This window comes from Nanorana parkeri, unplaced genomic scaffold, assembly GCF_000935625.1.
Source record: "Nanorana parkeri isolate BGI_ZX_2015 unplaced genomic scaffold, ASM93562v1 scaffold37, whole genome shotgun sequence".
Classification (NCBI taxonomy): domain Eukaryota; kingdom Metazoa; phylum Chordata; class Amphibia; order Anura; family Dicroglossidae; genus Nanorana; species Nanorana parkeri.
This window is the reverse complement of record NW_017306305.1, coordinates 987,137-1,003,637: the sequence shown is the minus strand read 5'-3', so window position 1 is coordinate 1,003,637 and position 16,501 is coordinate 987,137. Positions and strand designations below refer to the sequence as shown.

The 16,501-nt window shown below is 39.6% G+C and overlaps 1 protein-coding gene across 1 annotated transcript in view; it reads left to right on the top strand.

The window, feature by feature from the left end:
* Positions 1-1,363: 1,363 nt before the first annotated feature.
* Positions 1,364-16,501, top strand: part of RARB (retinoic acid receptor beta) — a 311,193-nt gene continuing 296,055 nt past the window's right edge. The window contains exon 1 of the mRNA XM_018570196.1: positions 1,364-1,860. Coding sequence (XP_018425698.1) covers positions 1,683-1,860 — 178 coding nt within the window. The 5' untranslated portion in view covers positions 1,364-1,682. The remainder of the gene's footprint in view (positions 1,861-16,501) is intronic.

The window sequence follows — 16,501 nt, the reverse complement described above, 5'->3', positions numbered from 1 at the left end:
CTAAGGTGTGAGCAGTCACAATTGACTTGCATTAAAACGCGTGTTTTGCGAGTTTTCGCGTGGATAGATACCTGCATATAAACGCTCAGGTGTGAACCAGGCCTTAAGCATATCCTCAATTAGACTGAAACTTCCGTGCAGATTTGAATGTGAGTGGTGGCTTTTAAAGACTAGATTAGCAAAAAAAGATGTAAAAAAAAATTTTGCTATCTTACGTTAAATATTAAAAAATGTTATTTTTGTCCAAGTAGTACCCTGTACATCTATTCTGTTACTGTGAAATGCTCCTGGAAAATATCAGAGCACTTCCAGGAATGTGAGTGTGTCTAGTCACTCCGGTGCCTAAAGCCTCTTAGCTGTATATCTGCAGTGTGAGAGGCATTGCTGCCTGTGAACACCTGTCTCACTGGATTTGGAATGAACTTGGGTGATGTCAAAACTGTGCTGCTCACATTCTTCTTACTAGAGGGGGATTTTTACCTGAGGACCTGCTGTGCATGTCCCTGCTTCTGCTTCATCCATTCTGTGGATCTGTGCTACCTCCATCTCCTGCTGCTTTTGGATAATAAACCCAATACTCATCAGGAAGGCAGTTCTGGCACTGGGAAGCAAAGCCCTGCCTATACCAAGATGTCTGCCCTCACAGAAAAACACAGTGCAGAACAAGGCATGGTAAGTTAGCAATGGGGAAATCACCTGCAGGAACACCACAGGCAATAATAGTGACTAGACCTTTGCCTTCTGCTTTTTGGGGGGGGGACAGTTTCCAAAGTTCATGTCTTCTTTAAGGCTTCTCCCAGAAACTCTGGCCTAGTGGTGTTTAGGGTTTTCAACTGAGACCATTTTTTTAACTTTGTGTGCGGATAATAATATTACTAATAATATTAGGTCTGTTGATGATATGTATTTTTAGTAATAATATGTTTTCAACTGCCTAAGTCTAAGATTGACATGTTATCATACTGGAAGGCTACGAATGTGTGTGAATTTCTGGCTCAGATATATCTATGGAGACCAAGGTTTAGCAGTCCTTAACTCTCTTTTCATCATTTTAGTAAATCTAGGTCATTGTTTCATGTGTAAGGCATCTCTTCCCTTCCCGAAGAATGCACAAGACAGCAAATATTTCCCAAGACGTTATGCCATTTGTTTATCACTGCTGCAAATGCATTAATGAAAATAGCTTTCTGCTTTCAGATTCTTTTGTTTTTTTCTTTACAAACTGCCACAATTTCTATTTTAAAAATCTGTACTCATTAAATTGTCTCACAAAAGAGCAAGTAGCCCATTATATTTGATGCTTCCTCTAAAAGATTTTGATGTATTTATAGATTATATTTACTTTTTGTTCTCTTTTAGATTGAGATATTCATCTACAAATGGATCTGTGAATAAATATAACTTCATTGTAACCAAAACGGGAATAAAAGCAACAATTCGGCGGAATTGGAAGCACAGAATTAAGCCAGGAGATTTTATTTTTTACTCTGTGCAACTTGAAGCTAAAGACATTCATCAGATCTTATGTGATTGTTACCGGAATCATTCCTCAAGCAAAGCCGAAATTCTGTATACATTTTTAATGTGTTTCCACTTGATAACAAATAACTAGTCATTTGTCAGCTGGAAGGGATGGTGCATTCTATTCCCAGATGAGTTCCTGTACACAATGATATTTTAATATGACAACCAGCAGTCGTTCATGTCCTCTACCAGCTGTGAACGGACATATGAGTCACTATCCAGCAAGCCACTATCCCTTTCTCTTCCCTCCTGTCATTGGTGGACTCCCGCTGTCGGCCCTTCATGGATTTCAAGGCCACCCTCCAACAAGTAGTTGCAGCACTCCATCTCCTGCAAGTAAGTGTGACATAACCCTTTTATTGACTAAACTGTAAATGCGATGCTCTAAATAGTGTGTGGTTTATAATGTAAACATCATAAAGACATTTTTGACAGGTTAGCTGGTTTGTAAAGCTATTTGTTAATTATTACTTTATAAAAACTGGTCCAAATCCTTAACTTGATGCTGTATGAAACACGGCACAAAAACAACATGTAGGATACAAATGTCTTAATAACCAATGTTCAGAGCCATTCCCCCTACAAGTCTTCCTAAACATTTGTTCTCTGTGGATAGACCCAAAAATTAAATGTCCTTAGATATATTGTCCTTTCAGGTTGAATGTATGTAATGGAATACTGCATTTTGGCCATTAAATGGAGTGGAGGCACATAGGAAATAAGTATTTATATGCATTCATATTTATTTATTTTAGGGGTCTGTTTATCAATGTTTTTGCCCAGGCTTCACACAACTTTCACAAAATATTTACACAATTTTCTATGTGAATACATGCTATGTACACTAGCTGTTTGAACAAAAAAACAAAAAAGAGATTTGCTTGTCTGAAAGTCACTTTCTTTCTGCTGCTGTGGGTGTGAAGGTGTACCCACCAGTCAATAGTTTTTTTTAGTTTTTTTTAAATATCATTGGAATCTGTATCTTTGGAAAGAACAGTGTGGTGATAGTCTTTTTGTTAACATATAAATGACAATAATCATATTTTTATAGCACAGAAAGCCTCAACGCTCTGGACAAAACAAGGTTAATGTAAAAACAATATTTGGAAAGTGATGGCTAATGAATCCCATGGCCTAGAAAAATCAAGTACATGTTTAGTATGATTTTATGTATGTTTATGGATTAAGCCTTATGGCCTGGAGGGGGAAAGTGTTCTCATGATTTTGAGAAGGCCCTGTACCTTTTAACTATACAAACTACCATGGTTCTTCTATCTGAGGAATGGGGAAAGCAATGTGGCTTTAGGTCTTGCAGATAAGAGGGCCCTAGATTATTTAGTGCTTTAAAAGTCACCAAACCAATCCTAATCTTCCATTTTATTGATAGCCATTGGAGTCTGTAAAAAACAGGAGTAATGTTTAAATGGTGTGACATGTTTGTAAGCAGTCTATTTGCAACAATCTATACTGAATGTAGAGACTGAAGTTTTTTTTAAATAATCCAGCATACTAATCATTACGAAAATGTGTACATTAGCACTGGCACATCTTCAGAGAAAATAAGGTGCTCGATGCTTGCAACATGATAAAGGTGGAAGATGTGTATATGAGATCATCTTACAATTGATGTGCATGGTTATTTCCATCATTCACCATCTCAAGGTTGTACCTAAAGTCTGAATAGTACAAGGCATGACTACTAACAGTAGGCTCAAGTGGTGTAGTTTTTGTCACTAACCACCAGTACCTCAGTTTTGTTATAATTCAGTCAATGCAAATGGTTGGAGAGCTTAGCTAATGAGGTCCTCACAGGTATTACTGTCATCCAAGACTGCAGAGCCAGCTGAGATTTTTAGCAATAACTCTGCCTGAAGTTTAAATCCCTGCAAGACAACAGCATGTTGTCTTGCAGGAGACTCCCAGGGCGCCAGGGAGAGTTAGCTGTTTGGAGATCTGTGTCCCTGGTTAGCAGGTAACCAGGGACGCTGATCTCACTGCAAGTGGCCGGAGCCAGCCGTAAGATCACGGCTGGCTCCGCCCAGCTGTCAGAAGCAGGCTGTCGGCCAGCAAATGGCCGGCCTGTCGGCCAGCTTCGGCTTTCAGCACGGCTCAGCCGAGCCGATGCATATGCGTTCGGCTCGGCTGAGCCGCTCGGCCATGATCGGGAGCTGTACGGGCTATTGTGAATAGCCCATACAGCACCCCTTCGGTTCTACTGAACCGAAGGGGTCCTGGGGCCATAGCTAGCCGAAGCTACGGCCAGATCCTTCAGCAGCTTCGTGAATAGACCCCTATGTGTTCAAGGGACCTTCATTTAGTTTAGAGGTGTGCAACTCGTTGATCCCACAAATCATGTAAAGCAAAAGAGATTACAGTTTGCAGTACTAATCATATGCAGTACATAGTTTTTTGTGCAAGGGTATATTTACTGTGCTAAGAGAAATATGTAGGCTACCATTATGGTTCTGCTTCCGAAAAAAAGTGGCTCCAATACTACAAGTTCCAATTTCTTTGGCTGTATACATTTTGTAAAGGCTCTAAAAGTGCTCAAGCCACAGACGGGCAAAGCAACCAACATATTCATACACTCTGCACAGTTGCCTTCTATGTGCCTTCTACCCAACAAATTTGTTTTTCTTTTTAAGTGACCATACTAAAAATATTACACTAGATATTGCTCATGTTTTTATTTGTATGTTCCTGGTTCTATTGCCCATGTCTTGCAAATATCAATAGATAAAAAATATAAATATTCTGACAGGTTCCCTAGGGCCCCTGGATGTCCTTTGACCCTTGCTCAACTATGCTCATTCGGGGTTCACACCACCAATTTCCACCTCAGGTGTTCCTCCAGTTGCACCCACGAATACCCCTCAGGGATCGAATTGGTCTTCTCCCCACAGTAACGACCCTCATGGCTATAGGGTCTGCTACCAGTTGTTATACACATATTTGATGCGCAATATCCTAGCAGATTGTGTACATTTTGCGAGATTCTAGTTATTCAGTTACAGTTTAAGGATATATTCAAGTGACATGTCTGGATTTCAGTCTGCGTACTGAGATATGGTCTATGTATCATAACAAGACCTACTTGTCGTGTAATGTTATATTTTTTGAATATTCTCAATAAAAATTTGACATGCTAAAAAAAAAAATATATATTAATATGTTTTATCTTTATCAATTTATCAATTTATAGATTCTTATCTATAAATAGAGCAAAAATTTAAAATATGTTCCTTGTTATGTACAGCTTAGATTGGAGTTCGTCATTGCCTGGCATTTCATTTATGTATGTAGTAATATAAAATGGACACAAGGTGTTTTGGAAGAACCTACTTTCAAAGCATGACGCATGCTCTTTTACAGATAACATTTTGTACACAACAAAGGATTCCCACAGCCCCAGGGGCAAGCTATTAAGAAAGCAGATCAGAGCTTCTTTTAAGACACGATGTTTTGGCGGAAAATTTGGACTGAGGTGTCCTATAAAAAATAAGTCACTAGGATGAGTCAATGCTGATGAGTCATTAATCTATGTAAATACCAAGCTTCTTTTATCAAAGACTAAATGTGAAAATGAGCCTTAAGTTTTATAATGCATTTCATATTTACCTGATTAAAAAAAGTATTTCAACAATCGTATTTCTTTTAGTCCTGTGCATAATAAATAAAGAGAAAATTATGTAGAAAACCACAAAACATTCCATGCAAAGCACATTTAGTTAACTTGGTTCTAAGATTCTATTATGAATCAGTTGTCACCATCAAGCCCTTGGGAGAAAGCCAAGTGAACTCACTGTTAGTAAACTAGTCCTCACTAGGAGATGTGTTCCTTGATCTGTTGATAACATTGTGTAAACCATTGAAATGTCAGGAATTCTGTGCACTTCACTAAATCAAACTCTGTTTAACATTCATATTTCCATTGACAGATAACCATCCTTCTCAAAGTAATTGTCCCTCAAACATATGTAATCAGCAAATTAATTACTCCAAGTGGGTGATTAATCAACCGTTCCACCTGTCCAGGGATGACAGGCCGCCATATAAATGTAACATAAGGAGCAGATTAACGGAGCTGTCCGTAGATAAATCCTCTACTTTTGCGTCACTGTTTCATAGCAGGATGAAGAGAATTGCTGTGTGCAAGCATGATAAATATTTCTTTAAGCCACATAATTCAGATACATTCTAGGATTTCTTCTTTGTTTTAGCTAACATTTAACCAAAGAAGCCCAAATAATAGAAAACTAGCCTTTTTTTTAGCTTTTTTATTGTATTATATAACCTAAAATTACATGGGATCTGTCAAAATTAGGAGTCTTGAAACATCTTCAAAGGGGATCTTTCACAAAGAAACACTTCTGTCAGAATTCTCCAAAGCTGACATTGGCTACTCATAGGCTGCATTTATAATCTGTGGTAGAGATGCTGAACTCGTTCAGTTTCACTTCAAATTAAGTCACTATCCAGGGGCAAGTACAAAGTCCATGATACACGATGGAGGCAGCTCCCACAGATTAGATGGACCACCAGTCTATGAGAAAAGGAACAAAAGAGAGCGCCTCCATAGTGTAAAAATGTTATTTAATAGTAAAAAAACGCAGCTCTAAGGCTGTACTTACAACAGTTTGGTAGAATAAAAACCAGTAGAATAAGGTGAGAGGATGGAACCCCTGGCAGGGAGAATCTGGAGCGATGTAAAACACCAGTAACCTCGATCCCTATTGATAAATGGTTTACGCGTTTCTGGGGCACGCCCCCTTCATCAAAACCAATATGTGTATATATATATATATTTATATAATTTTAAGTGCATTTAAGGCTTTTATTTGGTACACTTATTTAATAAAAACACAGCTACGTTTTTTTATCATAGGCAGTCAAATGCGCAAAAAGGGAAAATATTAAGTTAGTATAATTTTTTGTACTGTAGATGATCTGACAATTACAATAATAAACAGATGAACATGACCACTTTTATTACCATATATAGGCTGAAAGTCTATTTTCAGGCTGAAAGTCTAAGGGTGCCCACACCTTACGATAATCGTACGATAATCGTAAGATAATCGCAGGAAATCCTGCGATCGTACGATTATCGTAAGGTGTGTGGAAGCCGTGCGACCTCTACTACTGTAAGGTCGCACGACTTTTAACTTATGAACATGTTTGAAAACCTGCCGAGCATCGTAGGATGTTTGGCGGGTGTGTAGCATGTTCGGAAGATAAAAGCCGGATAAGTCGGTGTGCGCAAGCGCACACTGCCCGTTCGGCATTGCGGTCATCGGAAGCCCGCCCCTCAGGGGGGCTTGGCTTGGGATCATCGCAAGTACGATGGTTGTAAGGTGTGTGCCCAGCATTATAAAGCCTCCAGTCTGCATGTGTTCACTATGTCACATCTGACATAGTGATTACATGATCAGAAACCACTCTGACTGGTTCGCAACCATCAGTGGGGATCAGGGTTGTCAGTGCCAGCCAGGTTAACAACAGCTGTGCAAAGTGTTGGATGGCATGGCGTATTGTGCTGGGAAACATTATTATATACATTTCTGTCAGGAAGGGGTTAAGAGACATACTAAGCCTTGCTTGCACTTGTCAACCGTGCATGGTTTCTTAGTAGGGTGCAGTCTTTTTGAAATGCACTGTATTAAATTAAACCGAACAAATAAGCTCATGCGCATAAAGTGGGTATTCTCTGGAATTTTAAATGTCTGGGATTTTATTACTCATAATCATTGTGGCTTACCTTTTACATTATTGTTCTGCAGACAGCATTCCTATATTGCATATGCTAAGTATCAATCCAAATCTGGGTAGCAGTTCCTAAGAGATAAATCTGTGACACCATAGGAAAATGGCAGAAATTCTGCCACTTCTGAAGCCACTGTGGCTGAGAATGTACACTGGGGGTGAAACCCTTTAGTTAAATCAGCACCTCTCAAAAAAACTGCACACCACAGTGCTCAGCTGACCCCATTTCAAATGTTCTCCAACATATATTGTGGGAAGGCTGCCATTATAACGTACCTGGTGGAGGACCGATTAGCTGAGGAGGCCTCCCTTGCGGCTCTTATCTCACACCCCTGGGTGTGGAAACAGGGAGCGAGTAGACAGAGAGAAGCACGGGTGCCAAAGAGTTCAGACACGGTGCCTGGTAGAAGTCCGGCAACTGGATGCCTGGAAGGATGAGCAGGGCAGGTTCACAGCTGTGATGTCAGCGAGGTTTGCAGCAGAAACTGGAGCGAGGTCAAACAAGCCAGGGGTCAAGCCAGACGGTCAGCATGGTACAGAAGGAGCAGGCAGAGGCAGAGTCCAGATAACAAGCAGAGGTCAGGGGCAGGCAGCAATCAGTCGAAGTCAGCAGCAATCCAGGTCGAGGTAACAGGCAACAGATCAGCAGGAACACAGAAATACAAGCACAAGCTGAAAGACCATTCAGCACTGACCCATTGGGCCAGCTGGTTTAAATAGGAACATCTATTAGAGGGTGGTGAGTCACTTCCTGTGTGCCACTGTGTCACTTCTGGTGTGCCACTGTGTCACTTCCTGTGTGCAACATTCCGCTGTAAGCGCATGCGTGCTAACGCATGTTTTCCGGCAACCCTGAAGACTGGGACCCGCACATGCGTAGTAGCGCGCAAGCACCCGTCTATGGCCTTACAGCCATCCTCAAGGCCACTGGGAAGTTTCCTCCCAAGACATGTAAAACAAACAATTCACTAGCGCCTTCCCCTCGTATATCACCATTTAATAAATAGAGAATTAACAACTGACATAAAAAACTACTCCGGAATGAGGAATATAGTACAGAGCAGGTCCAGACCAACTAGCTAGCTGAGGCATATCGGGGGGGAATTCCCCCAGCCTCAGAGCTCTGACTGATAGCATAGTACCATAGTATGTGTCATGCCTGTGGAGAGTATTGAAGAATAAATGTGCTCACAGTGTCATGTTACTACATCACATTTCCAACCTCTGTAGTAATCCCTGCAAGTAGGATGCTCCCTCAGTGTGCTGCTGCTGCTCCTTTATTATCATATCACAGACTTGGGCAGGTTCAAGGCTAGGCTGCACTTCTTAGCTGCTGTGTAGTCTGCAGAAATGTCTAAAACCTGGCTGAGGTGTCTGGATCCAAAGCAGGGCCATCCCTATAATGATGCAGCCTGATGCGGTTGCATCAGGTGGCATTTCATTGAGTCATGTGGGGATACAGCTGGTGTGCTCGCCGCCCCCTTTCCAGCCAAAGTTTCCTAGGTCACTAAGAGCTCTCTCCCCACCTCGTCCAGCTCCTGGCAACCAGTGATGTCAGTGAGCTGGGCTGAACACCAGACCCATCCAACCTCTCCCACCGTAACGTGCACTGCCAGCATTAACTTCCCACCCTTCCCAGTAGCATGCCCTTCCACCACCATGTAGGGACACCCCTGATCACAAGACTGGCTGAACAGAAATAAAAATCCTTTGACAGGTAAGACAGTTCACACATAACATATGTATTTAAACCTCTTGCTTGTAGTCCAGCTCTAAACTCTGAACTGCCCAAACTCTGCCCCAAAATGCTAGCTGTTTTTGTTGGAGAGCATGATGTGACTCAAACTGTGGAAGCATTACTGCAGAACATACTCTATACTGTTGTGTATGACCTTTAGTCAGAAACTCTTTTTCTGTTCCTGATGCATTTACATGAAGTTTAGCCTCAGCGTGATGAGTAACTCATACAAGGTTATTAATGTCAATACAAGGCCATATGGATTTTCAGTTGTTAAAATCAATCAGAAACTATGTATTGTAGCATGACCTTTTCTGACATTATATTGACTGCTGTTTAAACTAAGACAAATGTGTGTGTCAGGTGTTACCTTTGATGTGCCCCGCTCTCTAGGATAAGTATTTTCATAGTCATTATGCACTGCATAAGAGATATATAGATGAAAAATAAAACCATTGCCTCATTTAACTCTTTAAATGTCTGTAATAATACTTCCATAATGTAAATCAGGGAAAGTGATGGTTAAATATTTGACTGGGAGTGTGTTTATGATTGGACTGATGCACATAGTAGGGAGCAGTATAAATCATAACTAAAGGGGGAAGCAGTGTATTTTTTTAACTTATTCAAGGCTAATTCTTATGACACTGGATGTTTATATGGAGATTGTTTTGAAAGTTTAAGAAACATGGACTAAGGGGGTCTATTCACAAAGCTGCCGAAGGATCTGGCCGTAGCTTCGGCCGATCCTTCGGCTAGCTTCGGCCCCTGGACCCCTTCGGTTCAGGAGATGTCATTCGGCTCACTTCACTTCTGATCGGTCATTCACTCGGCTGCCCTCGGCAGCTTTGTGAATAGACCCCTAAATGTTTTTTTTCTTTTCGTTTATATATACTTTTTTTATTATGTTCTTTATTATGTTCTTTATTTATTATGTTCTTTATTTATTATGTGTTTATCTTATTGCAGCACTATGCACTTTATATGAGGGGGTTGTGGGGATCACTAGTTGTATTTATAGCACTATGCATTTTGTATTTGTATTTGCCTTAACACAATGATTGTTACCTCCAGCACACTATCTCAAATATGGTAGTTTCTCATACGCACTTGTAAAGAACAATAATTTTTTTATAAACAGTTTTGAAGTTTAGATTTTTTTTAAGCAAAGCAGATTATTTAAAAAATCATAATTACAGTACATGTTCATAGAAAGACAGTAATATATTCAAGATTTAAGATTTATTGTCCATAAGTAGTATTTTTCTATTTTGCGCTGTTGCATGCTGAGAGTGTGGTCAGAAAATGAAGTACGCAAAGCAAAAATGCATTTCCTAAGAGCCCGGAAACAGCTGGTGTACATTCAAATTCTTTCAGGAATGGTACTATATCATTTACATATATATTAGTGAATGCTACAAATGGCTATGTTATTAAGGACATCCTATGTTTTTAACATAATTTTCCTTATGATTGCAGCATTAATGGAGGTAATTTCAATACACAAATTCAATGCAAATAACTTTAATGATAAACATGTAAGTGAATATTGCTAAAATGTCAGGGCTGCAAATCTCTGGAAACTCAATGGAACTATCCAATAAACAAAAGATTTTGTCAACTTGAATTCGTTTTGTTCTACTGACCAAAATGGCATTGTTAGAGATGTTTGTGAAAGACTACCTATCATGCACTGTTTTAGTGCCACAAATAACAAAAAAAATGAACAAAGACACTTATGCTGGTTTTCAGAAGTCATCAAAACAACAACAGGGGTAGGATATTTTGGAGTGGTAGACATTTATTTGAAGTATACCAAGACATATAAATTATAATGACAAAAGAAATCCCTGATTTAAAAAAAAATTCCAACCCAATAATTGTGAGCCAGAGAGGTTGAAGAAGTTTTTCAAATTCTAGCAGGAACACCAGCATTTATGTTAACAGTTATGCCAAACAGCTCCAAAGCTGCTCATCGTTTGTTACAGACACACAGTGTAGCTTAGAAAAGTAATTTACAGCCTGGCCTTTAGAAACCCATCCAAATTGGATTCTGAATGTGAAAAAATCCTCCAAAAATGGAGGAAAAAAGAAGGATAAAACAACATGGGAGAGATCTGTATAAGTGTAGTAAATAAGTTCAAGTACAAATTGAGACAAAATTGAATACTCACCACATATGTAAGGTTGCAAGACATCCACCAGGGGATTGAACAACATGTGAAGAGAACCTGCAGAGAACATTGCTATCTCTGTGTTGTTGGAGGTCACATTTTTAAAAAAATATTCTTTATTTAAAGTTTTTACATATTAATACAAAACAAACTTCCATCTGGACAGCATATCCAACATAGACATTTCCACTTAATAAATATATTTAAATAAATATAATTACATTATTACAGTGTTAATAGTGTCTTATGTGTACTCAATACTGTATATATCTAATCCCTCGTGATCACAAAATGTTAACCTTTTGAAAAAGCAAAACTCTAAAGCACCTTCCTTCCCTCTGCTGTCACTCCCTTTTTTTGGGAGCAAAAACCTTCTACTTCAACTGGTTGGTTTGCGAGGCTGGATGACATTGTGCTGATGAGCAGCAGCTCCAAGCAGTGAGAGTATCAAAGATGATTTGTGAGACCTCTAATCACACTTCTCTGTCTGGCAATCCGATGGACGTTTCTGGGTTTGGCACTTGCCAGGAGAACGGTACTTGCCTGACTGCATTGTGCCAAGTGTAAAGTTTGGTGGAGGGGGGATTATGGTGTGGGGTTGTTTTTCAGGGGTTGGGCTTGGCCCCTTAGTTCCAGTGAAGGGAACTCTTAAGGCATCAGCACACCAAGACATTTTGGACAATTTCATGCTCCCAACTTTGTGGGAACATTTTGGGAATGGCCCCTTCCTGTTTCAACATGACTGCACACACCAGTGCACAAAGCAAGGTCCATTGCATTTCATATGTGTTGTATCCAGGAAGTTGTACATTATCTTATGCTTATCTTAAGCTCAGGCTGATATGTTAGATTGTAATCACATTTTAACACTCTAGCAATCCCTGTTGGAAAGTTTCTCTTGTATGCTGCTTTGCTTATACGATTGGTGAGATTTATTGTTCTTCCACAAGTACAATATTTCTTTTTTAAGTAGTACTTTTCTCAAAACTGATGGGACCTGGAATCTCTACAAATCTTCTTTATCTGACTGCTGTGAATTTTCTTAATGAATTGGAGTGATCTGCTCAGTATCTCTGTGTGTGTTGGAGATGAATTTTACAGTTTTGCTTCCTGTTTGACAGACAGCTTGAAGCCGCTCTTTTGTTCTTTTCCAGATAACTAGAGCTTTCCCTTTTTAAAAAAAAATTATTATTTTGTATTTTCACACACATTAAACCACTGAATCCATTTATAGCTACTGAACAGGAAGGTAAATATCTTTTAAAGGGTATCTATGTTCAAAAACTAAAAGTGAATATGTGTTTTTTATATTGAATTTCCATAAGTTCTGTCCCACTCCTAATCCCAACTTGAGGTTTAAACTTACTTATTGAAGATGTCCATGGAATGTACTTCCTTAATGCACTAACACAATTTCACTCAGCCCTGTGAATATGCATTTCCTTGTATCACCACTTTCATAGAGGCTGCCTTCTGAAGTACAACCCAACTTCTGAACAATGTAACATTTTCATTGCTTGTTGGAAGCAATGCATGATGGGATATGTAGTCTTGGAAAATTGAGATTGCATCACAGCAAGCAGCAGGGAAAAGAAAGCATAGCACACTGGGGATCCAGGAAGTTGTTGAAAGTAATGTACAGATGAAAGGCAGCACTCACCAACCAACTCAGGCAGCCAACTCTAGTATGTATTCCTTTACAATGCTGATGTTATTACAGGATAGTATATGCTGGGACTTTAGAATCCCTTTAAATATATATATATTTTTTTTGCAGGGTACATGTCCCCCCCATGGCAGTACCCAGCTACCCATACCCTTTTTTTAACAAAAGCTTGCAAATTGACCTTAAAAAAAGGACAGAAAAAAACAAGATTTGTCTCTCATGGACTTCATTATTGTTTGTGTTTAGTAGATTTTTTCCTCGGTTTGCCGAACTCCAGCGAACCAAACTTTGCCCGGCTCGCTAATCCCCAGTGACATACAGACATAATGTTTGACATAAGTCACATAAAAAGTCACATAATGTTGCAAAATGTTTACTCCCCTAAAATACACCATAATATCCCTATTGTTGGCGCTAGTGCCATGGAGCGACTATCAGCAAAACAGCAGAATTCGTTAAATGTTCAAGAGCAGCTGAACATTTCAAGAGCAGCTGAATGTTCAAGAGCAGCTGAACAATCTTTAACAGCAGTTAAAGATTGGACTGCCAGCAGAAAATCTGTGTCTGAACGTGTGAATTTTGGCCGTCAGCGACTAGTCAATGTTAGGGCAGAACGGAGAGTGGCAACACTGGTACAAGACAACAGAAGGGCAACAGTGCAGTGTCAGATTCCTCGCATCACCTTTCAACATCTCGTGGAGTAACGAGGCGGCCCAACAAAGTCATCTAGTGGAGTCATCTCGTGGCCCAACGTAGTACTACTGATGGGGTGGTCATAATAATCTGGCTACTCAGTGTATTTGCTGTAGCCTTTGCTGTAGCCTTTGCTCACATCATGACAGTATAATAAATACAACACGGATATGAATTGGTTGTACATGCACAATCAATGCACCAGTGCACATGAACAACCTTTAGCAAATCAGCTCCATTGTCTACTTTCTGGGTCACAGACCTAGAAAAAGTATGCTTATCTGGATAGTGAAAGGGAAAATTAGAAGATATGAATATCTGTTCTAGTTTAGTGAGTAATGCTATGGAAGAAGGAGGGTCAGCATGGCTGCTTGGCAACTAGCAATGTTAACAACCACTTACAAAGGCACCCACAACTCCCCTAGCAATATCTCCAACCTTGTCTCAAAGTATCACGCTAAACATACGCTCCGATCCTCCCAAGACCTCCTGTCTCTAGCTACTTCATCAACTCCTTCCATGCTAGCCTCCATGACCTCTCTAGAGCCTCCCCCATCCTTTGAAACTCCCTACCACAACCAGTCTGACTATCTCCTACTCTGGCTATCTCCTACTCCTTTTTTTTAGGGAAGCCTATCCTGTCTTAGCCTAACAGTTGAACTATTACTCTCTCAGACAACTCATTCCCATTCAGCTGCCACCTTTTGTATCACATGCTCCTCCCTTTTAGATTGTAAACTATCATGGGTAGGGCCCTCAAAACCATCTTGCCTTCAATTGTATTGTAACTGTAATGTCCTCCTTATATTGTAAAGCACTGTGCAAACTGTTAAATCATGAATAATAATAATAATTTTCAAGAGAGGTCAGCTGTGGCCACTTGTTGCTCTTCTGATGTCAAGTTTCCATAAGAAATAAATCAAGTTTGATGCAGTTTTCCAGAACAGAATTATTTTTGTCTTTTATTTTAAGCCAATCTTTGTCTGATGCCAATATACAGAGATAAAAATAATACCTTATTGTTGGCATCCAGATATACAGTGGATAAAGAGCTTATAAAGGGCTCTATATTTGTAAAAATCTAAAATACATTCTTATTGCCACATTCCATTTCACACTAATACATGAGAAAAAATGTTTTATTTCCCATCTTAAAGATCAAGAAGCAGCTGCCGCTGCAAAAATAAACATCAGAAAGACAAAAATAAACTTTTATGAGACAATAGGAGGAGAATGATCAGCCACATCAATTTCACCCAGCAGCTGCTAACACAAAACAACAGTTTACTGATTGTGGATCATGTGTCAGGATTTTAATGCTGTTGATGTCTTTCAGATTGCCTGAACACTCCCATTTTCAGCTCTAACAACTCATAACAATAACACGCTGGACGCGTGAAGTGACGCCAGACACAAAATCTTACTTTATATGCTTTACGGCCATCAAATTGTGAAGCTAAATGGCAAAAAAATGACAGAAATTAAAAGCTTTTCTTGGAGCATGACAGATTTAGAAAGCTAAATAACCCAAGCTCATTTGTTTTATATCCATATGGGAAGATAAAATAAAGCCTGGCAGTAGCAGCATTATTAAACTTATACCCCTGAAACAAGTGTTGTTACATGGCATACGGATGCTTATGTGTGATTGCTAATTTTCAAATGATCATATATTATATGTATGCACTATGTTTTATTTCATCTACTCTAAATGCTGCTTTAGGAGCGATATCAAACTAATGCTTTCTCTAGGTAAAGAAACATTGGATACCTAACCTTTGATGAGCTGCTGAAGCGAATAGTTCCACCATGCTCATAGGACAGGAAAGTGGTCCACATTTATACCTGTGTTGAGCCGATATTGGGGAACAGCTGGTTGAACTTGCTAGTTTGGACCCAGGCTCCTTCTGAAGGATTCCAAATATGTTACATACTATCTGTTAGACAGAGGTCCTCCAGCTGGTTCTGAGAATCTCTTGCGTATTAGCGTGACACTAAACTCAGGAGTTAAATCTTAAAATTGTATTCAAGTACCTTAACTATTAACAAAAAATGTACCTTATTTGTGTATCACTCAGCTGTAAATCCTCAAATCATCTCTGAATTGGTGCTGACACTGTCCTTCCTTCTGGAGGGTGGCTACTTTTGTCCCCCATGGTCCCTGTGTGTGGTAAAGTAGCCACCGCTTCAAGCTCACTACCATGACGGACTACAATCTCAATACAAATTAGTTAACTAAACCTGAGATTGTAGTCTATCATAGGAGAGAGTGTGAAGAGCGGTGGTTACTTTACAACACACACAGGGACATGGGGAACAAAAGTAGCCACCCTCCAGAAGGAAGGACAGTGTCAGCACCATTTCAGAGATGATTTAAGAATCTTCAGCTGAGTGATACACAAATAAGATACATTTTTGTTAATAGTTAAGGTACTTCAATACATTTTTAAGATTTAACTCCTGAGTTTAGTGTCAGTTTAAATATATGGTTTCAACAGATCCAGTACAATCTAAATATAGGTACCTATTTAAAAGGTCCATCCATGTCTCAGTTTGAGCGGTATCTACTCTGAGGCCCTCTAGGGTTACTGAAACACACACTGAAAAGCAGGGGCTCGAAGAGCTGTGAGCTTCACAGGAGGGAGTTGGTTTGTTTGTAGTGAGCTCGCTTGCTGATCATCCGTTTTTACAATGTGTGAGTGGATTTTCATTTTTTTAATAAAGTTGTTTGAACGTACTTCACTATTGGGATTCTTTGTGGTTTCCTTGTGATTTACTATGAGTTGACATCGGAGCCGGGAGGAGGTGGATACTTAAAGGTGTTCTGAAAGTCCATGGATTGAATTCAGAGTGGAGCCAGGGCATGCATGATAAGTGCTGTTGGACTGCTAAACTATTGTGATCAAAACATGCTGGTGAGTTTACCAAACGTTATTCCTTTCA